The sequence below is a fragment of the Capricornis sumatraensis genome, chromosome 1 (assembly GCF_032405125.1).
Source record: "Capricornis sumatraensis isolate serow.1 chromosome 1, serow.2, whole genome shotgun sequence".
Classification (NCBI taxonomy): domain Eukaryota; kingdom Metazoa; phylum Chordata; class Mammalia; order Artiodactyla; family Bovidae; genus Capricornis; species Capricornis sumatraensis.
In genome coordinates this window covers 159,346,723-159,374,226 of record NC_091069.1, presented here as the reverse complement: position 1 = coordinate 159,374,226, position 27,504 = coordinate 159,346,723, and the positions used below count along the sequence as shown (strand labels likewise).

The 27,504-nt window shown below is 37.9% G+C and overlaps 1 protein-coding gene across 1 annotated transcript in view; it reads left to right on the top strand.

Moving 5' to 3' along the window:
• CD47 (CD47 molecule) overlaps positions 1–26,217 on the top strand; it is a 61,436-nt gene extending 35,219 nt beyond the window's left edge. Inside the window, exons 4-10 of the mRNA XM_068965355.1 lie at positions 6,979–7,086; positions 12,018–12,110; positions 12,813–12,905; positions 14,136–14,228; positions 18,245–18,276; positions 19,846–19,870; positions 22,407–26,217. Of these exons, the coding sequence (XP_068821456.1) occupies positions 6,979–7,086; positions 12,018–12,110; positions 12,813–12,905; positions 14,136–14,228; positions 18,245–18,276; positions 19,846–19,870; positions 22,407–22,411 (449 nt within the window). The 3' untranslated portion in view covers positions 22,412–26,217. The remainder of the gene's footprint in view (positions 1–6,978; positions 7,087–12,017; positions 12,111–12,812; positions 12,906–14,135; positions 14,229–18,244; positions 18,277–19,845; positions 19,871–22,406) is intronic.
• Positions 26,218–27,504: the final 1,287 nt, after the last annotated feature.

Here is a 27,504-nt window from a genome sequence, read left to right as displayed (position 1 = left end):
CCAAGCCTTCTGCTAACCGAGTTACTTTGACTAACAAATTATAGATTTGCTGGCCGAAGTAATGAATCTCTAATAGGATTTTGTCTCAGGTATTTTGTTTTTGTTCTGAAAACTGTACCAACTCAGTTTCCCACTGCACTGACAGTTATGTTCCTGCCTGATTTTCAGGATTGTCCTTCCTTACTCAGTGTCAATATGACAGGTATTTTCCATCATTTAGATGTGTAATGAATGATTTCAAGTGCTTCTCACCAGGACATCCAGTTTGTATAGGATTAATGTTTAACTCCGTGTTGAGAACTGGATAACATGTTGAAATTCTTTGTGATACGATTGCTTGTTCTTATTTTTTCTTCTTTAGAACTTTTGTTATTTTCAGTGAATCCCTGCTTTACACAGAACCGTAGGACTATAAACATGACCATGTAAGCGGAAACTCTGCAAAGCAATCTTATAATAAATGCCAAAACTACTGTTGTTCCATGACCTTTAAATTTTTGTCAAAACATTAAAACCTCTCTTATTGTCAATAATAAATGTGTTAGGAAGTGAAAAAAGAGTAAATTTAATATTTAGTACATGATAAGTTAGAACCTTAAAAACATTGAGAATTGGTGAATTTTATCAAGAGCAGGTGGAAAAATGCTTGCCTTTTCTTGTTATATAACTTTGAATACAGAGCATGCATCTTGTCTATGCCTTGGTGAATTGTCATACTCCTTTCTAAGATCTAATCAGCTCCCCAGCACTTCCATGTCTTGAACTATCCTTTTGCATATATTGTCATGAACGGTCTCCAAGAGTTTCTTTCATATGAAGTTTTTTTTTTTCCCAGTCCCTTCTGGGACATCTTCATTTTTGTCACAGCCACCTCATTGTCCTCATGTATGCCAATAAGTTCACTTTTCCTGAGTTCTTCTGACTGTATATCTAGAGTCTCTTGAATGGCAGTAGTATTTACATTCCACAGTTAGCTATTCTATAATGCCAGTTACCGTCTATTGGAATTTCGTTTCCAGCATTATCACATCTCATTTCTTTGCTCCTTCATCTTTATTGCCCAGTTTCCTCTTTTGATTATCCATTGTAAAATGTCACAGTGGTTTATGATTGGGAGACAGGAGGTAGCACAACATATGTTTTGCTGTCTGTGTGTGAATTGAATAACAGCTGTGCAGTGAGCAGTCACCAACAGTCTTTGAAAAGGGTGACATGATTGGTCACTGACGGTGATGCACATCTCTTATTTATGTAGTGATTTGTGGATTGAAGAGATAACAGTGAAGTTTACACTTTAATTACTCCGTTATTATATTGAGGTCGTGGAAATTTGAACTGTGTTTTGGGAGGACTTGTGTTATTTAACTAAATGATGATAACTGATGCATGTCAGAACTAGGGAAGGAGAGGGACAGCTGTAATTTCAAATTTGTTCATTCTAGGCATCTTTCATTTTGTTTTCTAACTTTCTAGTCCTTGCTCAAGATTATTCCACAGTGATTTTGGTTACTGCTCAGAGGTTTCTGGCTGGAGGCCTCTATTGAAATCAGAAAATTCAAAGAAAAAATTTCTCCATCACAACACCCTTGAGATCCTGCTAAGTTCTTGAGTCCAATCTTGAGGACTAGCTTAATTTTGAAAGTGATTAAGCCATGAAACCACATTTAAAAGAAGTAATGAAACAGAATTTCTTTGTATATTAGAAAAATCATTCTGAAGAAATAGACATATATGGGCTTCCCAGGCGGCACTACAGGTAAAGAATCCACCTGCCAGTGCAGGAGACACAAGAGACTTGGGTTTGATCCTCGGGTTGGGAAGATCCCCTGGAGAAGGAGATGGCAACCTGCTCCAGTATTCTTGCCTGGGAAATTCTGTGGACAGAAAAACCTGGCAGGTTATAGTCCATGGGACTGCGAAGAGTAGACATGACTGAGCGACTAGACACACATGCACACACACAAAGACATACTAACTGTACTAGGAAACATCTATCCAGGAAGGCAAAGCATCATCATAGTAAATATTATTGCTAAGATCCTATCAAATAATCTTGAACTCCCATTGCTTTTCCTTGGTCCTGTCCATATAATTATCCAATTCTGCTTATTAAAACGTGTTTTTATATACTGATTTTATTGTGGAAGGAACTGAACAAACCTACAGCTTAGCAATATACTCTTTTGTAGAAATACAGTTGCTGTTACTTTGACTCTTTCCAAATTCAAATGTCCCACCTTCCTGCCTCTATTTTGAAGGTGTGGCATGGTCCATAAGACCAAGAATGTTTGGAACTAAGGAAAAGAAATTAGTATGTTAGGCATTGCCTGCTTTTATCTTTTATATTCAAAGCACTTCAAAGCCCAGACTTCATGAAACTTGGACTCTTTTATTTCTCTGTTCTGTAGACTAGGAATGTGATTTCTCATCCGTCTTCATTTTGACAAAATTGTTTCATCAAAGAATGTTGGATAGTGCATGGCATTCATTATAAAATTACTTTACTCGCCTTCTGGCAAGTAATCAGTTTGTTACTGACATTCTTATTCATTTTTATCTAGTACCAGTTTCACAAAGCCTTCTTTTTTTTTAATGTGTGTTAAATATTTTTAAAATAGTAATTTTAATATAATTAAATAAAAATTTTGAAGTTGCCATCTTTTTTAAAACCTACCAGATGTGCTTTATCCTTAATCAGGGAGAGTACCAATGTGCAGCTCAACTGATAACAAAAACATCCTAAAATTACTTTCTGAGAGTTATCAGAAGATAGCACTGTAATAATAAAATCAAGTGTATGTCTTTTCTTCATGATTTATTCTTTATTTGATGTGTCTTTTACCTCACTGGTTAACCTTCCTATCTCACCACTAAACTCACTAATCACTTAGGGATCATTTAATTGTCATGCAGTTAGAACAGGCATTGAATTCATGAATTTTGGGGTTTTGTTAGCTGGACTTCAGCCTGTGGTGGATCTTTATGGGCTTATTGTATCCCGTCTTTGGGATGTCATGAAAACTAAGATGATAGTTTTATTTGATCTCCAGGTTGTACCTGGTAATTTCACAAGACTTCTTCACCCACAGCCTGCATTGTTGTATATATCCTTTACATCAGTGACAAAGACACAAAAAAAGCCTTACTGGAGTATCTATCAATAGTATTAGCCACGTTTCTTCAGGTGGCTAGAGGGACATGTCATTTCTCTGTTCACATGAATTTGAAAGCTTAAATATGTAATAGGGCTTGCTTAGGCTAGACCGACATCTTTTACTTAACTGGAGGAGGATAACTGGGAGTAACACTTTCCATCACTCATTCCCCGCCACCAACACACACACACACACACACACACACACACACACTCATTCATACATTAGAATGTAAGGAGCATTGAGGCAGAATTATTGGTTCACTGCCAGCACTTAGAATAGTGATTGCCACATAGTAGGTGTGTGATCAATTATTATTATTGAATAAAGTAACTTCTACTTGTGCCTCAATTTGGTTGATGTGACTTGGGCTAATAAATGGGCCCAGTACATGGTAGGCACACAGTAATGATAGAACAAATGAATGAGCTCCCCATCTCATCTCTGAGAAGTAGCTAGCTAGATTTAATTACTTGATAGAAGGTATAAAAGGGAAACTTGGAATTCCTAATTTGTTGGAAAAAACTTGACATTGTCTCCCTGTATATTTGGTGTTCCTGTGTCAGGCAGCACATTTATAGGTTTTTCTTAAAAACATAAGTTTTGACCACACCAAATGTTGGTCAGAGTGTGGAGCAAGAAGAACTCTCATTCATTGCTGGTGGGAATGCAAAATGATACAGCTCCTTTGGAATACAGTTTGGTGGTTTCATATAAAGCTAAATGTACTCTTATCATATGATCCAGTAATAGTTGTTGTTTAGTTGCTAAGTTGTGTCCAACTCTTTTTGCAACCCCATGGACTATAGCCCACCAGGCTCCTCTGTCCATGAGATTTCCCAAGCAGGAACTTGGATATGGGTTGCCATTTCCTTCTCAAGGGGAATCTTCCCAACTCAGGGACCAAATCCTCATTTCCTGCATTGCAGGTGAATTCTTTACCACTGAGCCACCAGGGAAGCCCTACTCCTTGGGATTTACCCAGATGGAGTTGAAAACTGAAGTCCACACAGAAATCTACACATGGATGCTTATTGCAGCTTTGTTCATCATTGCAAAACTTTGGAAGCAACCAAGATATTCTTCAATAGGAGAATGGATAAACTGTGTTACATCCAGACCATGGAATATTACTCAGCACTAAAAACAAATGAGCTGTCAATCATTAAAAGATATGAAGGAACCTTAAATATATATTCCTAAGTGAAAGAAGTCAATCTGAGAAGGCTACATGCTATGTGATTCCAACTGTGAAACAACAGAGCCTAACAACAAGATACTCTACAGACTTGCTATGGGACCTGCTAAAACATGGCCATTGTGAGTCAAAAGAAACCCTTTTTAAGGTTCACTAAAGAAAACATGGACATAATCTTTCATTGCCTGTGATTACTTAAGTAGACTCTACTAATAAATTTAGTGGGAATTGCTGCTTAAATTTGAGGAATAGTTTAGATAGCCTTGAAAATTAGTAGTTGAACCAATCAGCAGAAATGAAAGCTATATCCAAAAGGTTTTAAAAAGACCATTCTATGGTAAAACACTGTCAGTAATAGCATTTTGTGGCATTTTATTTTTGTTTCTATTGTTGACATTATTTTTTTCCTGTAGCTCTGGAAAGCCTGAAGAGATTGAATTTTATATGAGGTTCAAACTCTTATTTTTCTTAAGAATGGTATAAGTCAGCCATTTTGCATGTACTTATACTGGACTCTGGGCTTCCTTTGTGGCTCAGGTGGTAAAGAATCCACCTGCAATGTTGGAGACCTGGGTTTGATCCCTGGGTTGGGAAGATCCCTGGAGAAGGGAAAGGCTACCCACGCCAGTATTCTGGCCTGGAGAATTCCGTGGACTGTATAGTCCATGGGGTCTCAAAGAGTCAGACATCTTTGTAGCTCTTTTATGTGCTGAGTTAAACCTAGGAGTGTATCTTATGAATATTTGTTTGATTGTGAGGTAATTTGAAACAGCTTCTATTTTAAAAGCCTTTTGCAGAAATTTCAAACTGTCTTTAGTTAATAGTATACATGGGATTGGGGCTTCCCAGGTGGCACAGTGGTACAGAATCTGCCTGCCGATACAAGAGACGTGGGTTTGATCCCTGGGTTGGGAAGATCCCCTGGAGGAGGGCATGGCAACCCACTCCAATATTCTTGCCTGGGAAATCCCATGGACAGAGGAGCCTGGCAGGCTACAGACTGAGGGGTCACAGAGAATTAGACACAACTGAGTGGCTGAGCATACATACATGGGATGAAAATGAAAACCTTGCCATATGTCCAATATTGTAAAGCATTTATCCTCCAATTAAAAGTAAATTTTGAAAAAAAAAATTAAAAAGAGAAGGTTTCTTTTTCTGTCTTTATCTGTGCCTTTTGTAACATATGCACTGAATTTTTATCATCATAGCCAGTGTTTGAAACTAGAAAGTAGGCTATAGGAAAAAGTCTATGCCCTATAAGAAGGCAGGGATATGATTGAGTCATAGTCACATAAGTTCCAAGGCTGGATAGATCAAACGAAGGCTTGGCAAGCTTATTGTTTCTTACTTTTTTCTGATTAATGTGAATTTCACTTTTCAGCTTCAGGATTAATTATGATTAGCCCTCCATCCCCCTAAAGAGGACAAAGTTGAGGTTACAGTCTAAAGTATGAGTAGAGATTTTAAAAGGTAATTATACCTTTTAAATGCTTAGCCATAGGTTATAATCTAACTCTAGGTTATAATACCTTAAACATGGATTTTATCATGTTCATTTAGGAGTTTATTAGTTGTTCTTACTGTAATTTATCTGTCATTTTACTAGATGAAAATTAAATGCTAAATATAAAATTACTGAAAAAATTCTCCTCAAGACAACTGCCCATTGGTAAATAACATGGAGAGAATCATGTATGGATGAAATGGCTGAATTTCAATCAATCACACACCCTTTCTCTCTACTACTCAGTGTGCTTTTAGGGTACTTTTAGCAACTTTCTTGGTGAAACATTAATTTTAATCTTAACCAAAACAAAACTGGAAGGGTAAATACATGATAAAAATAACATTTTTAGGTTTATGCATTATATCATTCTTTTATGGAAGCTGGATTCTTGACAACAGAGCTAGCATCAAAAGTGTAACATATATATTAAAACCTGTGGAATATTTGTAGTTTATTTGTATGAAATTATTTTAATTAAACAATATAAGCACTTCCCCCACCTCAGGATTTCAAGAGGGTGGGATTTGTCCAGTGTATACTTTTTCAAAACAAAATATCTGGATTTCCAGATGTTCTACTAATTTTATATAAGATATTACAAATTTCTCTTTTTCTTAATATAACTGATTAGCCAGTTATTTTTCCTCAGCAGTGTGTCTATCAGTCATAAATAGACATGACAGTTCTGTTCCTCAGGGAACAATGTCTGGAGACATTTTTAATTGACACAGTTTGGGGATTATTACTGGTATGAGGTGTGCAGAGGTCAGGGATGGTACTAAACATTCTGTTGTGTGTGGAGCAGTGCCTAACAGCAGCAACTTACCTGACCTAAAATATTAATAATGCTATGATTAAGAAAGCCTGGTATATATAACTTCATTTTAGGGGAATAAAGTATCACCTGTAAAGTCAGCATCCATATTTATATTGCCATGATACCATTTAGCCATTGACTCATTATGAAAGAGATTTGAAGTGGCTTGACATGATGTGGAGTTTTGTTCCTCAAAGGTTATGCAGTTATAGTAAGTTACCAGTTTAATCTTTGCACCTTGTAAGTTCCATTTCTTTCTTGTGATTGAGTTCATGTAATTCTTTGTGTTTTTTTTAAGCGCTTAAATATAAATCCAATTATACGAAGGAGAAAGCCATTTTTCTATTAGTTGCTGGACTACTGCTCACTGTCCTTGTCATTGTTGGAGCCTTCCTTTTCATCCCAGGTAAGATATACAGTTATTATGAGGGAAAGGAGGATTGATAAGGTTGAGGACATTTCTGGAGAGGTGCATGTTAGTTTCCTAGGGCTGTTGTTAACAAATTACCACAAACTGGGTATCTTAAGACAATAGAAATTCTCTCACCGTTCTGGAGGTCATAAATCTGAAATAAAGGTGTTACCAGGGCCTTCCACCCTCCTGACACTCTAGGGAAGAATCCATTCCAAGCTCTCCTAGCTTCTGCTCTTTGCTGGCCATCTGTGCATCTCCTTGGCTTGTGGTAGCATAGCTCCCAACTTGCTCCATGGTCGCGCGGCCTCCTCCCATCTGTGTCTCCGTTAATTTCCTGCTGCTTCTCTGTTACAAAACTACCTGTCGCTGGATTCAGGACTCACCTGGGAAACCCAGGGTATATTCCTTCTTTCAGATCCTTACCTTCATCATGTATTTTACTATATGTTAATATTCACAAATTTGGAGTATTTGGGAGGTGGACATATCTTTAGGGCAGCTATTAGGCCACTACAGAGGCACACTTTATTAGCCAAGACTTGGAAGGCGGAATGAACTTGGGAACCCAGATGGGTCTGAAATTGCAGTTGCCCATGAAGGATGGCAGTGTGAGTTGGGGGGAAGGGTCTGCAGCACATGAAAAGAGCAGCAGAGACAGGCTGGGACTCACAAGTGCAAACTGGAAGAAGCCTTGTGTTTTGAGCAGAATACCCTATAGGCATAATGTTTAGGAATATCAATTTGGTAGCTCTGTTTGCAATTCGAGTTAGTAAAGGCAGGGGAAGTTCAGCTCCAGTTCAGTCACTCAGTCGGGTCCCACTCAGTGACACCATGGACTGCAGCACGCCAGGCTTCCCTGTCCGTCACCAACTTCTGGAGCTTACTCAAACTCATGTCCATTAAGCCAGTGATGCCATCCAACCATCTCATCCTCTGTTGTACCCTTCTCCTCTCACCTTCAATCCTTCCCAGCATCGGGGTCTTTTCCAATGAGTCAGTTATTCACATCAGGTGGCCAAAATATTGGAGTATCAGCTTCAACATCAGTCCTCCCAATGAACACTCAGGACTGATCTCCTTTAGGATGGACTGGCTAGATCTCCTTGCAGCCCAAGGGACTCTCGAGTCTTTTCCAACACCACAGTTCAAAAGCATCAGTTATTCGGGCTCAGCTTTCTTTATAGTCCAACTCTCACATCCATACATGACTACTGGAAAAACCATAGCTTTGACTAGACAGACCTTTGTTAGCAAAGTAATATCTCTGGTTTTTAATATGCTGTCTAGGTTGGTCATAACTTTTCTTCCAAGGAGCAAGTGTCATTTAATTTCATGGCTGGAGTCACCATCTGCAGTGATTTTGGAGTGCCCCAAAATAAAATGTCACTGTTTCCATTGTTTCTCCATCTATTTGCCAGGAAGTGATGGGACAGGATGGCATGATCTTAGTTTTCTGAATGTTGAATTTTAAGTCAGCTTTTTCACTCTCCTCTTTCACTTTCTTCAAGAAGTTCTTCAGTTCCTCTTCACTTTCTTCCATAAGGGTGGTGTCATCTGCATATCTAAGGTTATTGATATTGCTCCTGGCAATCTTGATTCCAGCTTGTGCTTTAAGACAAACCATTCAATATCATGGTAATCCAAGTCTATGCCCCGACCAGTAATGCTGAAGAAGCTGAAGTTGAACACTACTATGAAGACCTACAAAACCTTTTAAAACTAAAACCCCAAAAAGGATGTTTTTTTCATTATAGGGGACTGGAAGACAAAAGTAGGACGTTCAGAAACACCTGGAATAACAGGCAAATTGGGCCTTGGAGTACAGAATGAAGCAGGGCAAAGACTAATAGAATTTTGCCAAAAGAATGCACTGGTCATAGCAAATACCTTCTTCCAACAACACAAGAGCAGACTCTACACACGGACATCACCAGATGGTCAACACTGAAATCAGATTGATTATATTCTTTGCAGCCAAAGATAGAGAAGCTCTATACAGTCAGCAAAAACAAGACCAGGAGCTGAGTGTGGCTCAGATCATGAACTCCTCACTGCCAAATTCAGACTTAAATTGAAGAAAGCAGGGAAAACCACTAGACCATTCAGGTATGACCTAAATCATATATCTTATGATTATACTTTAGAAGTGAGAAATAGATTTAAGGGACTAGATCTGATAGACAGAGTACCTGAAGAACTATGAACGGAAGTTCATGACATTGTACAGGAGACAGGGATCAAGACCATTTCCAACAAAAAGAAATCAAAAAAGCAAAATGGCTCTCTGAGGAGGCCTTACAAATAGCTGTGAAAAGAAGAGAAGCTAAAAGCAAAAGAGAAAAGGAAAGATATACCCATTTGAATGCAGAGTTCCAAAGAATAGCAAAGAGAGATAAGAAAGCCTTCCTCAGTGATCATTGCAAAGAAATAGAGGAAAACAATAGAATAGAAAAGACTAGACATCTCTTCAAGAAAATTAGAGATATCAAGTAAACATTTCATGCAAAGATGGGTTCAATAAAGGACAGAAATGGTATGGATGGACCTAACAGAAGCAGAAAATATTAAGAAGAGGTGGCAAGAATACACAGAAGAACTGTACAAAAAAGATCTTCACAACCCAGGTAATCACGATGGTGTGATCACTCACCTAGAGCCAGACATCCTGGAATGTGAAGTCAAGTGGGCCTTAGGAAGCATCACTATGAACAAAGCTAGTGGAGGTGATGGAATTCCTGTTGGGCTATTTCAAATCCTAAAAGATGATGCTGTGAAAGTGCTGCACTCAATATGCCAGCATTTTTGGAAAACCCAGCAGTGGCCACAGGACTGGAAAAGGTCAGTTTTCATTCCAATGCCAAAAAAAGGCACTGCCGAAGAATGCTTAAACTACCGCACAATTGCACTCATCTCACACGCTAGTAAAGTAATGTTCTAAATTCTCCAAGCCAGGCTTAAACAGTATGTGAACCATGTTCAAGCTGGTTTTAGGAAAGACAGAGGAACCAGAGATCAAATGGCCAACATCTGCTGGATCATCACAAAAGCAAGAGAGTTTCAGAAAAACATCCATTTCTACTTTATTGACTATGCCAAAGCCTTTGTGTGGATCACCACAAACTGTGGGAAATTCTGAAAGAGATGGGAATAGCAGACCACTTGACCTGCCTCTTGAAAAATCTGTATGCAGGTCAGGAAGCACCAGTTAGAACTGGACATGGAACAACAGACTGGTTCCAAATAGGAAAAGGAGTATGTCTAGCCTGTATATTGTCACCCTGCTTATTTAACTTCTATGCAGAGTACATCATGGAAAATGCTGGGCTGGATGAAGCACAAGCTGGAATGAAGATTGCCGGGAGAAATGTCAATAACCTCAGATAAGCAGATGACACAACCTTATGGAAGAAAGCGAAGAAGAACTAAAGAGCCTCTTGATGAAAGTGAAAGAGGAGAGTGAAAAAGTTGGCTTAAAGCTCAACATTCGGAAAACTAAGATCATGCCATCCTGTCCCATCACTTCATGGCAAATAGATGGAGATACAATGGAAATAGTGGCTGACTTTATTTTGGGGGGCTCCAAAATCACTGCAGATGGTGATTGCAGCCATCAAATTAAAAGATCCTTACTCCTTAGAAGGAAAGTTATGACCAACCTAGATAGCATATTAAAAAGCAGAGACATTACTTTGCCAACAAAGATTTATCTCGTCAAGGCTATAGTTTTTCCAGTAGTCATGTATGGATGTGAGAGTTGGACTATAAAAAAAGCTGCGTGCCAAAGAATTGATGCTTTTGAACTGTGATGTTGGAGAAGACTCTTAAGAGTCCCTTGGACTGCAAGGAGATCCAGCTAGTCCATCCTAAAGGAGATCAGTCCTGAGTGTTCATTGGGAGGACTGATGTTGAAGCTGATACTCCAATACTTTGGCCACCTGATGCAAATAACTGATTCATTGGAAAAGACTCTGATGCTGGGAAAGATTGAAGGTGAGAAAAGAAGGGTATGACAGGATGAGATGGTTGGATGGCATCACTGGCTCAATGGACATGAGTTTGAGTAAACTCCAGGGGTTGGTGATGGACAGGTATGCCTGGGCTGCTGCAGTCCATGGGATCACAAAGAGTCCAACATGACTGAGCGACTGAACTGAACTCTGCATATAAGTTAAATAATCAGGGTGACAGTATTTAGCCTTGACATAATCTTTTCCCAATTTGGAACCAGGCTGTTGTTCCATGTCCAGTTCAAACTGTTGCTTCTTGATCTACCTACAGATTTCTCTGGAGGCAGGTCAGATGGTCTGGTATTCCTATTTCTTTAAGAATTTTCCACAATTTATTGTGATCCACACAGTCAAAGACTTAGGTGTAATCAGTAAAGCAGAAGTATATGTTTTTCTGGAACTCTCTTGCTTTTTTGATGATCCAACAGATGTTGGTAATTTGATCTCTGGTTCCTCTGCCTTTTCTAAATCCAGCTTAAACCTCTGAAAGCCTGACTTATAGAATTCTGAGCACTACTTTAACAGGGGGAGGAAGGAGATTAATTTAGAAGACAATTTGAAAGAACAATTGCTTTGACTTTGGGACAGGTTGAGTATAGCAAGTGAAGGGAATGGTAAGAGATCCCAGAGTTTCCCATTGTAATTAGGTGAAGTAGTTAATAAGGAGGCAGAGCCAACTCAAGGTTTGACGTCTTCAGACTTCTGTGTTGACATTTACGTGTTTTAAATTTGGTCTAGAATAATAAAAAAAAAATAGTCATTTATTTTGTGTGAAGTTTTGGAGAAAATATTTTTAAACCTTTTGTAGTTTATAAGAGCAGTATAGAGATTAATACATTTAATAAATTAAGTAATGATTTGTAAGAGTAGGAGGTTTGTAGGAAAATATTAATTATTATGTTTCATTATTAACAGGTGAATATTCAACAAAGAATGCTTCGGGACTTGGTTTAATTGTACTTCCTACAGTAATATTAATATTACTTCATTACTGTGTATTTATGATAGGTGAGTATTTGTTGTGATGTAATGATTTTGCTCTCCTTTTTCATTTAAAGAACAGCATTTTTGGTTAAAATATTCTTGTATTTTTTTTAACTACTCAATAGAAGTTGCTTTATTAACAGATTTCCCAGGCTATTCTTAGTGATATTTTACCCATATGGAATTATTTTAAAGTTGGCTTGGGTTTTCAAGGCATTCAGTTATCTTGTAAAAAATTATTTTTATGTATATTTGATATCAGTATATTTTTAAAGTTATGCTATATAATTTCCTAATGATTATCATCATATTTTTATTTCAGGTTTTAGCTAGTTCTACAAAATAGAATTATAAATAAGTAAGAGTAGCTTTTTTTTTAGTTATGCAAATCTTAACATGTAGATATCCAACCTGTAATTGGTGTCATTTTAACTGCATGTTAGGAGTAAATCACTAACATTTTTGTTAATATTAGAATCTATTTTTTTTAGTTACCCATGTGACTCTCAGCCTTAGAGCCTATCTCTGGCCTACAATTGGAAAAGTATTGATTTGTCATAAAATTACAGATCTAGACATAGAAGATAGGTCACTGGGAAAGAATTTACCGTCTGACAAGAACTCCAGAGGCAGTCTTTGGTCATAGGCTGTTTTTCTTGATTGCACAAAATACAAGCAGGACTGACTGCTTTTTAAATGCCCTCAACACACTTTTCCTCCGTCCAGCTATGGGGATGTCCTCCTATACCATCAGCATACTGATCCTTCAGATACTGGGCTATGTGCTCTCTGTGGTTGGATTCAGCCTCTGTGTCTCAGGTAAGAGTCTCAGCCTTCTCTAGTCTTGCCTTGTCTTAGTAGGGTTCTCTTTCTTTTTCTTCTTGCTTTTATTTTGTAGACTTCATTTTTTTTAGAGCAGTTTCCGGTTCACAGCAAGCTTGAGTAAAACGTACTGAGTTCCCATATACCTCTTCCACTATCAACATCCCCCGCCAGAGTGGTAAATGCATTATAGTCATTGAACCAACATTGACATAGTATCACCCCAAGTGCATAATTTACATGAGGGTTCATTCTTAGTGTTGTATATGCTATGATTTTGATACATGTATAATGATATGGATCATAGTCAGAGATATGATATCATTCAGTTCAGTTTCACTGCCCTAAAAATCCTCTCTTCTGCCTGTTTATCTTCCCTCTCCCTAATTACCCCAGCAGCCACCAGTGTTTTTAATGTGTCCATAGTATGTTGCCTTTTCAAATTATCTTCTTTTACTTAGTAATATTCATTTAAGATTTCTCTTTTTGTGGCTTGATAGCTCATTTCTTTTTAGCACTGAATAACATTCCATTGTATTATATACTACAGTTTGTTTATCCATTCACTTATTGAAGGACATCTTGATTGCGGCAATTAAGAATAAAGTTGCTCTAAACATCCATGTGCAGGTCTTTGTGTGGACACAAGTTTCAACTCCAATGGAGTGCAGTGGTTGTGTTGTATGTTAAGAACATATTTAGTTTTTCAGCAAACTGCCACACTGTCTTCCAAGGTGGCTATACCATTTTGCATTACCACCAGCAATGGATGAAAGTTCCTGTTGCTCTACATCCTTGCCGGCGTTTAGTGTCATGTGCTCCCCGCACTGAGGATAGTGCTTTCCACATTACTATGAGTATACTGGCTGTATATGGCTTGTGGGTTGATTCTTTCAGCAGCCAGACTGCTCTGCCTATATCTGTGAGAGAGCTTTTAAAATAAGTAGGCTCCATCCAGTGGGTTGGGGCCTTAGGCTTTACACACTATTTCCCATTAGTCTTGATGTGATAAGGTACATACTATACAGACAAAGGATTTTTTCTTTTAATAATTTGAAGTCATTTCATTGACTGACTTAATAGTGATGAACAAATGTAGATAATTTTTGTTTCTTGATAAAAGGACAATTTCTTAAAACTCAATATTATTACTGTCATTGCTAGTTCTTTTAAAAAATCAATCATTTCATATGAATTTCTAATATAGAACTTCATTTGTCTTTACAGAATGTATCCCAGTGCATGGTCCTCTTCTGATTTCAGGTTTGGGTATTATAGCTCTAGCAGAATTACTTGGATTAGTTTATATGAAATGTGTTGGTAAGTCAGCCTTATTTTTGTTAGCCTATGCGAGGAATTTCAAATATATAATGTGGATAATGCTTTTGGCTGATTCTTACTGTCTAGGACAAAAGAAGTGCATGAGTAATTCCAAAAATGAGAAAATACAGCAAATGCCACTGTATTTTTTAAATAATTAATTTGAAATCATTTGTGCTGTGCCTTGTGCTAACTTGCTAAGTTGTGTCCAACTCTTTGTGACCTTGTGGACTGTAGTCCTCTAGGTTCCTCTGTCCATGGGCATTCTCCAGGCAAGAATATTGGTGTGGGTTGTCATTTCCTTTTCCAGGGGATCTTCCTGACCCAGGGATCGAACCTGTGTCTCCTGCATTGGCAGGCGGGTGCTTTACCACTGAGCCATTAGGGAAGTCCCTGGTTTATATTAGCTCCCTTTAAGCTTCCCTGGTGTCCCATAAAGTGTCTCCCTACAAGGTGGAAGACCTGGGTTCAGTCCCTGAGACCTGGGTTTGACTTTTTAATCACCATTTGTCTGGTTCTTGAAGATGACTCTGCTAATGATGTTGCTCCCTATTAATACTTGAGAACAGTATGTGACCTGCAGTACCCATGCAGCTGATGTAGTATTAGGTATCTTTGACTGGTGGTCAGCTCTTTGTTCTTTTTTTCCCCCCTCATTATCTGGATTTCCCTCCCTTTTATTCCCATGCTCCCTCTTGCCTTCCCTGTCTGACGACCAGCAGGTCTGGAGATACTGACTCAATGGGAACAGGCATCTTCTAGCTGCTGCCCCCTTGACGTTGCTCTCTCCCCTTTTCCACCACTACACCCCTGAGAAGCCTGTGAAACCATTATCATTACAAACGTATTATTCTCACATTAAATTCAAAGTGAAACTGAATTCCTAGCAAGTTCCTCAAACGGTTTTTTCTTTATGGTAGTTTTATAAGTATATGTAAGTGAAGAATTAAGTTAGGTTTTATTTACATTTTGAGACTTTTCTAAATTAACTTTTCAAATCAACTTGTCTGATACCAGAGTTCAGAGAAATGCCTTTGGTCAGTTGAAGGACAAGAAGAGAAAAGGTACAGGGAAGTAGCTCTTTAGATAATGTGGTAGACTAGAAAAGTTGATGTATTTTTCATATATAACTGAATATGTAAATATGAGTATATATAACATTTAAGGTTACAAATTTGAGCATTTGTATTAGGAAGTAAAACTGTAAATGCTTTCAGTGTAACTTTTACTTGTTGCTGATGGTCTATTTTGGAAAAGTCTAAAGAATGTGTCTTGACTTTTAAATCCAAGCTGTTTATGTCCCTGTGAGAGATTTAACTTTCGTTATTTTCATTATTTCCCAATTTAAATTTGTAGCCTTAAATATTATTTAAAGAGTAGGATTTTAAATTTCATTTTCTATGTTATTTTTTAACTGTGTTGGAGTTTGTTTACTGAAACATTTGTTTCATAAAATGAAATCAAGGGTTGAGAACAATAACAATATGAGAAAATATAGAAGATTAAAAAGAACTAACTAAACTCAGCAGTGAAGTTGGGTGTGTTACCTATGTAGGGTGCTTATGTTCATTCTTCATAAGGGTCATTACTTGTTAATTTTCTTAAGCTATTACTATTTAATTCTGTATAAGGGAATATAGTAATGTTTTGATACAAATCAGCCTCCTAACAGTCAGGAACCACATTGACCACATCTCATCTCACATATTTTAGAAAGACACAGACTAGATATGTAAAATTCAGTGAAATTTTCTTGCCCATTGTTGGGGAGAGGTGAATCTGGTATCAAAAGATAAAGTTGTCCCTGAAAATTCAAAACCTGGAAATATATTTACTCCTTGTATCAAGTGTTTTTGGTAGAGCAGAAGCTTTGCAAGTGAGCTTACATGAAATGCTTAAGGCTTGTGATTTATACACACACCCACACTCACATATCACAATCATTCTTTAGTCACATAGGTCATATGCCTATTAGAGAGGATTAACTCAAGCTAAATTCACTTCTGCATTGTTTGGTCTTATATTAGAGGGGTCACAGCTGACTGGTGCCCTTTGGATCAATGTTCTTTATAGAGCTCTTTGTTTCAGAATGGGCTAGCCAAATATGATGCTCCTTGGACCTGCGAATTAGAACTCGGAAACTTCTTCACACTTTTTTAAGACTATTGAAAGAGTTGCTTGGCAGTTCTTAATACTAATTCTAACAATTTATGAGGTCAAAAATATAGCTTTAAAATCTTACCTCTGACCCTTCACATTACATGGCTGCTAAGTTCTCTTTTCCTAGATAGAACATGGACATGGGGCATGGTTTAGCTGAAGCAAGTTGTATATACATATAACTACCATGATTGTCCCAAATAAAGTTCTATAACTCTGCTTGGTTTATTTCAGAGGTTGCTAATTGTGATTACCCATATTCCCAACACATTTTATTCCATAGTACTTTAAAAAGACATTTCTTCTTGTTTGGTCTCAAGGACCAAACCACTTTCAAATGCCTCCAGTAAAGGAGATTTACTTTAAAACCACACATGGCACTAACAGAGATCGGAATTGCGTGAAAGCAGATACATAACTGATCCTCCCAGAGAGTGGAACAACTAAGTGCTTTAGGAATTGGAAGAATCCAACACATCTCTGAAGTCTGAGTCATGATTTGCCCTCTCAGTAGCAAGAGTTAGCAGATGCCCTCTGCCAGTGTACTTACTTTCTCTCTCTCTCTCTCTTTGGTTCTTTACCTGCTAGCCAGATAGCTCATCCTCTCCTTAATGGTTTTTTTTTTTTTTTAATCCTATTCATATCTTCTCACTGGTCTGTATTCTTACCTTTGGCTCTGAGCTTTGAGCTTCTCCTTGCTTACTTTCTGTCTCCTTTTCACCTTTCTTTCCCTTCACCAGCTTTCTCTTCTTCTTTCTTCCCCTCTCCAGGTTCCAGTGGGAAATAAACTTTTCAGGCCAGTCAGTTACCATTTTCCCTTTTGGAACAAGTCTTACCAAGCTTCTGACTTGTCTGTAGGTTGGCTTCCCTTGGCTCAGGTCTTACCCCCATTTCCCATCAGCTTTGGAAGCTTGATAGAGAAGGCATGGAGAAGTGGTAGGAAATACTGAGCACAGAAGACCAGAGCAGTTCTAGTGGCCTGCCTCATTCTTCTCATAAATAAATCAGTGCCATCATCCAGTCCAGAGATCAGTGGAATTGACCATCCAGTAGCATCCTCTTCCTACAGAATGACCCGCAGGGTGTTGCCCCTTGATGCTTTTGTATCTGTAGGACTCTGATTCTGTATTTAAGACCAGTTTTAGCTGCTCCTGGACCTTCTTACTTGGTTTTTATAAGGAGCATTTCTCTTCTTCCCTGTGCAACTAGAGCCATTCTTGTGTCACTTTCTTCATCCCCTCATTTCTTCATCTTCATTAACCAATCCACTGAGAGGCAGTGAAGGGTAACTTGAAAAGCTAGGGAGGAATACAGACAGAGAAGGGCTTGATTGTAACTAAAACTAGCTGGCCTCAAATAATTCTCTAAACTCAGAGGGATCTGATATTTTCTTTAGTTTATTAGCTAGCTGGAGCTTTGAAAACTGGAAAGAGGGAAGAAGAAAAAAAAAGAGGACGGGCTGCAGGAACAACAGCAGTGAGCTAAGGGTGGGCAATTCCACATTCCAGCTGGGTTGAGTAGGGAGGGGTGTAAAGCCTACAGCAGGGGTGAGTAGATGACTGTTTTTCCACCACAAAGTATAACAAGTGACTGATTTTGAGGGACATATGGCATGTACAAATGAGAGTGTGTATGTGTTTATTATTTGATTGGGGTGGATTATTTGCATCATTTTTTTCTGTCAGTGTATATGATTGAGTGTTCTGTACCTTTAGTCTATCAAAGCCAAACTCTTTCAGTGGAGTTTCTGACATGTTTAGTTTTAGCCCTAAATGTTTTATCTTAAAATTAAACATAATATTGCCTTAATTGCTTTCATTTATTAAATTAATATTCTTATTTTTTAATGTGATCAGCTTCCAATCACAGGACTATACAACCTCCTAAGGTAAGTTAAAATTTCTTAAATGAATTGGGTATGATACTTGATGGTTTAGTCTGAAGAATGGTAATTGAGATATTGAACCCCATTGCTCACTGTTCACCAAGACATCAAATTAAGAGAACACTGAAGTTATTTCAGGGTTTCCCAGTTGGCACTGGTGGTAAAGAACCCACCTGCCAATGAACGAGACATAAGAGACGTGGGTTTGATCCCTGGGTCAGGAAGATCCCCTGGAAGGGGGCATGACAAGCCACTCTAGTATTCTTGTCTGGAGAATCCTATGGACAGAGGAGCCTGGCAGGCTGCAGTCCACAGGGTCGCAAATAGTCAGACACAACTGAAGCAGCTTAGCACACACGTATGAAGTCACTTTATGACCTTTGCATGGATAGATCCAATCTATTTTAAAACTTGGTCATTTACTAGCAATGGGTTAGAATAAACGATTCCTTAAGATTGTGCTGTTTTCTCATGCCCAGAACTGGAAAGTTTGTATGTAAGAATAATGGTCATTATCTGCTGAAAGAATCTGATTCCAATATATTGCCTCACCTGTCAGACACATTTGAAGTGCATATACAGAATGATATTTCAGGCTTAAAAATGAGGAGAGAAGTTCATATTAAATTGATTTCATTAAAAACAATAATCTATAAAATAAATGGAACTATGGCCAAAAAACAGCTGTTCTGAATTGATTCATTTCCCTCTTTCCCCCATTTTATAAGCGTTTTTCTTCCTCCAAATTGCACTGTAGTTTTTCTGTATCATAAGCTACCTGAGAAAATTCCAAGAAAAGAAGCAATTGAGGAGGTAAACTGAAAGGGATAATGGTGGGGGATGAAAAAAGCCGTTTTTTCATCATGGTGACAGGGACAGGAACTACTTTATGGAAATAAGATCTGAAAGGGCCATATTGTATTCATCTTCCTCAAAAGGATTAAGGATTAGTAATAGCTCTGTCTGGGATGCCAAACGCGAGACTGTCCTGTCTGTGGCAGGAAGGGGTGATTACACATGCCCGTAAAGCTGATAAGCCTCCACAGACTTTCCGGAGAGGTGAGGCAAGTGGGGGTGCACGTTACCCCACGTGTTCATTCTAAAAAGATTGATACCATAGCTACACAGGTCCCAAACAGCTAGAAGTTTTAAAAGTGCCTCTGTTAAAGATAATTCGGCCATTAGACCCATCAATCCTAACGCTTCTCTTTCCTGTTACCAAGTTCAGTTTGCATGACTTGAAAATGATTGCTCTCATATCTGGCTTAACTGTATTGCTTATTATGTTGCTATCTGTGTTTGTGTTCTATAGTTAGGATTTCTTGAACAGAGAGAGGTAGGGTAGGGTGGGAAGTTCTGCACAGAAACTATTAAGAGAATGATTCTGTCATTATCAAACTATTAGCTAAATTTGGCAAGCTTTGTCTTCCTAACCTTTATTGCCTTACTTTGTCTTTTGGCTGTAGGATTCACTGTTTATATACAGTTTAAATGTTAGCATATATAAATTATAGTATGAAAGAACATGAAATAAATTCTATTTTATGTAAATATATTTTAAATATTTTCCAGAAAGCTGTAGAGGAACCTCTTAATGGTATGTGGTTGTTACAAATTTATATGTTCTTCTTGATCCGTTACCAGATCATCATAAATTGAATTAGGCCCCAAAGCAGTTAGAATGCTCTCTGTGCCTTGAGAAGAATCTAGTTTCTTTTCTTTTTTTTAATTGCCTAACCTCTCTTTTCTTGATTATTCATCAAGAATTAAGAGTATTGCTTTTGTAGTGTCACCTCTGAGAGAAAAATGCACTGTTCTGTGTCTCTCGAGCCAAGTGATTTTGGGTGGGGGGACTCTCTTGCCTTTTTAATTGGCCAAGATGAAATGTAACACCCCCAGTAGAGAAGGATCTCAGTTAGTTTCAATTTTTAATTATAAATTTCAGATATAGACTGTCATCATGGAGTGAGACCGAAGTATCTCACTTCTCCCCAAATCTAGATCTGTATTCCCAACGACTTTGTGTCCTTTGTGGAGCCTGTGGGTATGACCCACAAGAAGGCTTTTATAACTAAATAGTAATCTTAAAATTAACTGGGCATGATATTACCGCATATTTGTTTGTCTAGAAATGATTTCTAATTGTGGAATCTTACTAACTGCTTGGCTTATTACTAATTCTTAGCATTTAAAGAATCAAAAGGGATGATGAATGATGGTAAGTATAAAATGCACCTGCAATTATAGCTTGGTTAAAATATGGACATTGAAAAGAAGTAAAATTGCTTCTTGAAAGTGTGGGTTTTTTTTTTCTTTTAAGGGACACTGTCAAATCATAAAGGCCTACATTTCTTAGTTTATAAAACTTACTTACTCTGTTACAAGTTGCAAAACTAATAATATAAAAGCTGTAGGGTATCACTAATCAGACTTTCCAGTCAAATTGCTCATAACAAAGAAAAATAACTGCTTTAAAAAATAAACAAACATTTTTCAGATGCAGTGTCTGATGACTGAACCTTTAAATGCTCTTTGTAAGACGCTTAGATAATTTGGCACAAATCTTTATCGTCTTGACAGGGTTTCTTCTGTGCTCATGTTTGGTGATTTTGTTGCATTTGGCTCATGGAGACTTAATATCTCAGCTTTTTAAAGCAAGGATTGGATTCTAACCTTTTGGGAGAGTATTGAAAAAGACATGTTTAGTTACTCCAGCTTTTTGAAGGGGGGACTCTGGGCTAATAATTTTTAATTTTTAATGACTGTTTCAAAGACCTATATTTATTAGTTCTTAAAGCTAATTAAGTATGAGATATTGAGTTCTGTAAGCATTCGTTTTAATTTTACCTTAGCATATTCTGATATTTGAGTTCTGTTAACATTTGAATAATTGTTTTCATTTTATCGAAACTTTCTTCATACCTTTGATATTTATAATCATTCCTTGATCATGTAAATAGTCTGCTTTCAGTTTATTGTTCTAACGTCTGTGACATATGTGCTCACCTCTACAGCAAAATGCAGCATTTAACTCAAGAGGCTATATTCCCCTGAGTGCAATTAATTTTTGCATAAGATTAAAAACACACCAGTTGTGTTTGGTGAGCTAAGTTTAAAACAGTGCCTGGACTGTGTTCAGTAAGCAGTCACAGAATGATGCCCCCTTTGCAAATTTGTGTCACAGCCTTTATTACGAAAAATGCATGCTCTGCTAACCACTGCACTCCTAAAAATAACAGGATCAGAAGGAAAACATTAAATGACATTTTAAAAAGAACTGATACCTGAAAGTGTGGCATGGTTTGTCTGTGTTTGCATTCTCGTGTTCTGTTGTTGGTTTTTTGTTTTTGTTTTTTTAAATTTCATTGTTTTTCTCCTTTTCCTACTGTGGTGTCATTCTTCTGTAGTTGTATGAAGAAACTAAACTCTTCTCCATTTTCAGAAAACCAGAAGAGCCTTGAGTGCCTCTTCCGTTATTAATTCCCCTTAAGATATTACTTTTTGGGCACCATTGTAGAGACAGCAGATTTTGTATTTTCACAGCACATGATAACTATACCAACCTTTGAAATTCCCTTAATTTTGCTAATTTTAGCTGTTCAGAATTTGTTGGGTTTTTTCCAAATGTCTGGGTGGTGGGCTCTTCCTACTGACAGGTCACAAGGCCCATGTGTATCTGCCTTTTTGGTAAGTGAGGTACCGGGTGCCCTCTTGGGACCACAGTCCCATTTCCTCTTTCACTTAACACCTGATCTCAATTTCATTTTCTTACATTAAATGAATGGTGTCAATCTAAAATGAAAGTGATAGCATATTATTCTAGGATCAATGTCTTTTACTTTGGAAAAATCAACATCTCTTGACTTCTCAGCTAACCCAGCAAACGGAGATTATCAGATTTTGTTGATTTACATTTCCATTTGGCATTGGCCTTTTGCTTACTGCAGCTAAAAAGGCTAATGGATTGTCTAGTTTATGTCTGTGAACTTGGGAAATCTAAGATTAAATAATTTTTCTTTAGTTTTAGATACCATATATCTGAAACAATTTTCAGTTTTTAAAATATATCAACTTGTTAAGGCATAGAAAATAGACATGCATAGCAATTATATATCCATTTTTCAATTTTCCAGAGTAACTGAAGTGGAGTGATGGACTCTGATTTGGAGAGTAGTATGGCATGAAAGAAATACACTTGTGTTTAAGCACCATGGCCTTGATTCATTGTCCTGGAGAAGAAAACAAGAACAGTAACTGGTTTCCATCTATGGGAGAAAGTAAATAATTGACTTTTAAATGATTGTTACAGTTAAGTTTTTATTCAAAGCATTTTTAAATTTAATTAATAAATGAATTATGATCTGTGTTGTGTGCCCAATTGATAATCCAGGTTTTTGTTGTTATTTTTATTCAATTAGGGGCAAAAGTAGAGTTGGCAACTTCCAAGAATGATGCCTTCCAGATCCTGGGGCCTCTTAACTCTAGGTCACCAACTTAAATTGGTTCAAGGTGAAAATTTCCTGGCACTACCCTGGTTACCCAGAGCTATCTATGAAAACAGAGGCTTCCATCAAACCTTAGCGAACTTTGGCACAGCCACTTTGGCTGTTATGGTGTTAACTGAATAATGTCTGCCTCTTCTGGGTCAGGGGCATAATGTTAAGTACAGACTAGAAATTCATTTAGGAACATCTTGTTGACTGCCTACATGGGGTGTGATACTGCTGAGGATCATGGTCTTCATTCTTGGGGGTTGCCACTCACACGTTATCCCCTCAACATACAGTGTACCAGACCCTTTCCAGATTGAGGGTAATTTTGTTGATGGATGTTTTCTTCCTTTTTCTCACATGACCCTTTACATGCTGTCTTGTCCTCCTGTTATTTGCTTCTGCTGTACGAGATGTAGCACTTTTTCTCCTCTTTGAACATGGTCCAGTGACACAGTAGCATCACTTCAGAAAGGAGCCAGACTTATTCTCAAAGAACTATGTTCACACTTTTCAGCAGAAATAGCGATGGTTGTAACATATGTATTCCCTTCCTTGGATTTGAAGGCACAATCTACAGTGTTTCTTCGCTTCTTTTCTGATCTGGGGCATGAAAAACCAAGATTGAGATTTGAACTATGAGTCTCCTGCATGGCAACATAATGTGTGTCACCGTCAGGCCAACAGGCCAGCCCTGAACGGGTGGTTTTATTACTGTTGTATCTGTGTTGCATGATAAACACTCATCATCTCCTCCTGTAGTCCTGCCTCATATTCACTTTACCCTAAGATTGAAAAGTAAAACAACCCCCCCCCCAACGTTTCCTACCCCCCATTAGAAGAAGATTAACATTCTGACAGTCGTGATCGCCTGGAGTACTTTTAGATTATTAGATTTTCTTCCCTTGCGGGTGTGTGTTTGTGTGTGCACATGTATAAGATAGGCACGTACCTCTTCTGTATGCACAAAGGTGAGGTACCGATGGGAGAGCAAATGTTAATTTCATGCTTCTAGTGAGAACATTTAAAAACAAAGATCTTTATTGGGTGGACTTCTATTTGATGTGAATAATCGATCACTTAAAATGTTTAAAAAGTTCTAGGTAATTTGCCAAGCTTTTTGACTGCTCACCAGTGCCCTCTAAAAATACTGGTTTTTCTTCCTGTTTGTGTAAGAAGACATTGCTATTTGTAGTTGCATTATTAATAGTTATTGCTTAGTCCACTGAATGTTCCCATGTACCTCGTTTATGCCAAATTACTTGTCATATTTTACGTTGGGACCAAGTGGTTTGCCCATGGCAAACCAAAATTTATAACCTGCTGATGCCTCTTAGAAAAGTGAACATACTATGAAAACAGTTCTTTTTGAAAAAAAGAAAAATAAATGTTCTTCCCTAATTGTGTTCCTGTCCAAAGTATTAACATGTAGAGGGAGCTGTATTCCTTTATACAAATTTGATGGCTTCCACTGCTCTTCTTCCTTCGGAAAACATTTGTATTTTACTAATATAGTTTGTTAATTTAGAAATCAATTCTGATGAAAGGAGGAAAAAAGCAGATGGACTTGAAAAACATCCAAACTCCTGTTCTCTATATGAAATCTTATAATAAACTTTTTAATGAACCAGAGTTGTACCTTTTAATATGTAGTCAGCTCTCATTTATTTGGGGCTTAATCTTGGGACTTATCCGTCCTTTGTGTTCTCTTTAACACTACCTGTCTTTGGAGGCAGTCCCTGCCCTAGACAGCACACAGAGGTGGCAGGAGAAAGGCCAATGTTACTGTTACCCTTGCTGTTACTTGTCAGCTTCTCTGGAAGAGGGACCACAGCAGCAGGCGCCCTCTTACTTGGGCATCATTGGGCCAGTTCATTCTCTTTAAATTAGACTTCTAATGACAGTAAGTTATCTGTCACACCAAATTAAAGTTCTCAGCTGTTTTGAGTATCAGTATTATCTGTTACCCCCATAATATGCTTTTTTAATCAGTGATCCCAATTTTTGCCATCGACTTCAGTTTAATTTACTGTATGTTCTCAGAGTGACAACATTTGTCATTTTGGCAACAAATCAAATTCTCTCTCCTTCAAAACATTATCTTCCCACCCTTCTGCCCCTTCTGGCTCTCCTTTGCGGTCTGTGCCTATCTCGCTGCCTCTCATCTCTTACTTACATTTCCTAGTACTTTGTGTGTCTCTGCTTAGCTCCACTGGGTTTTTGTCTTGCTCCTCTCATTCAGTTTTAAAAATTCCACCATAAAGCAAGAGCCGTTTTCCCCCTTCCTTTCTCTTCCTGCAGTGTTTGCATACATTAGAGGCTCACTCTGTAAATCTGAAGATTGAGTAGGCTGTATTTCAGTTTCCCCATATTGTTAATAGAGTGAGCCAGAGATTTTTCTTTTTAGACAAATTTCACATGCTCTGAAAACCTTCAAAGGTGATAGTTTTTTCACCTGGAAACCCTAGGTCCAATCTGTTAATTTTCTGAGAATGTCAGAATGAAAATAATAGGATTATCCCATACTTGAGAGTATTGTTCTTTTCAGGATGTTGTAGTTATTTTAGTAAGTGACCAACCAAATTGTGATTTGAGTTATAATAAAGCTGGAAAAGTTGTGAATTTATGCTTCCTTCTCGTTAATAAGAATTAAGCTCTGTATCACCTAGATTTCTTTTGTCCTAACATGGGTATTCAAAAACAGACATCTGTGCTGTATGTATGGAATGGCACACCCCTTTTTTACCTGTTATTGGAAACTAGAGAAGTGATTGTTGGGCAACCCTTTATCATTATATTGTGTTTAATTTGATGAAGATTCTGTTTAGAAACAGTCTTTCACGTGTCATGTTTTCAGCCACCAACTGCCATCACCCACTGGGGTCCTTTGTTAAGTCATCTTCTGTGGCTAATAGGGATAATCTAGGTAACTTTTCAGAGATGAGCAGTGAACAGGAAGCTTTCCTGCCTTTGGCTTTTGACAGCCTTTCCTTAATATTTAAGAACAGCTTTCCCATAAATTTAGCCTTTTGAAAAGAAGAAAGCATCTGTAATGAACTTCTCTGTAAGGCAATATCAGTGGAATCTTAAATGTTGTTATCAGGGTGAGAGACGGAAGCATTTTTGTTTTTATTAAACAGAGCATTATTTACAAAGAGCCATTGTTGAGAATTAGATTCCACACGGTATAAATATCCATTAACCATTCTAAATAAAGGAAACTCTGATGTTGCTATGTGTGAGATCCTCTCCTGGGGGCTTTTTTCCATAGCAATTAAAGGTGTGCTATTTGTCAGTAGCCATTTTTTGCAGTGATTTAAAGACCAAAGTTGTTTTACAGCTGTGTTACTGTTAAAGGTTTTCTTTTTATATGTATTAAATCAATTTATCACTGTTTGAAGCTTTGAATATCTGCAATCTTTGCCAAGATACTTTTTTATTTAAAAAACATAACTTTGTAAATATTGCCCTGTAATATTATATATACTTAATAAAACATTTTAAGCTAGTTTTGTTGAGCTTATTTCTATTGCTGCCTCAGCAGGCTACAAGTGCATTACTGAGAAATTTTAGTTTATCAATGTATTTTCAGGTCCATATCTGACGTACAAATGCAAATGATGACTTAAAATATTAATTTATAAGTTCTTTTTTTAAAGTATAACAATATCCAATAAGTAAATGTTTGATCAGAGCAGAGTTTTAATTGAAAGTTCCAGGTAAGTCCAATGTATTAGTTTTCCCCATGGTAGAGTAAATACTTCTTTTTCCTAGTCCTGGGTATACATACTCTGGACTAGCAGAGGACCTCAGCAAGCCAACTTACCTGCCTCTGTGTCCCGCCTTATCTGTAGAATCAGATCAGCCTCTTAAAGACTGAAATGCAAATTGAAATGGTTCTTCATGTTAATTGGTTATCTGCTAGGTCTAGTTTGATTGCAAGTGAAAAGTGAAAGTGAAATCGCTGTCGTGTCTGACTCTTTGCGACCCTGGGGACTGTAGCCTACCAGGCTCCTCTGTCCATGGGATTCTCCAGGCAAGAATATTAGGGTGGGTTGCCATTTCCTTCTCCAGAGGATCTTCCCGACCCAGGGATGGAACCCAGGTCTCCCGCATTGCAGGCAGAAGCTTTAACCTCTGAGCCACCAAGGATTGCAAGTGAAAGTAAAACTAAATCTAAGAAAAGTGGGATTTATTGGCTCATATAACTGAAAATTCACATGTCCAGCTGGAGAGGGCCTCCCAGCAGTGTCCTCAGGATCAGAGTCTCCAACTTTCGGCTTCAGTCTCCCTGTTGACTTCTTCAGAGCGTGTGTGTGATGGCAGAATGGCTGACTACAATCCAATACCCACCTTCTCCTGAGTTCAGGGAGGGAAGAGGGGAGAAAAAAAGAGTGTCTCTCCCTTTCTGAATAGTCCCATCCACCCAAGATTGCAGCTCAGAGCTCTGCCTGGGCCAGGGGCCTCTCAATCACTGGGGCCCAGCATCTCTGACACCCAGGTTGGGCCAGCCTGAACCTCATGCCTGTCTGGCCTGGAGGGAATGGAGTTGTGGACTCCATCCGGGGTAGGGGTTGGGGACAGAGCGGGAGTAAACTGAAGCAAAGTCAAGATTTTAACCAAATTAAGATGGCATTAAATTTTAGGCCTGTTTCTTGCAGGTATGTACTGTGATTCTGCATTGTATGTGTGATTGTAAACCATTTGAATGGAAAATAATATTTGGCAGCAAAGTACCATC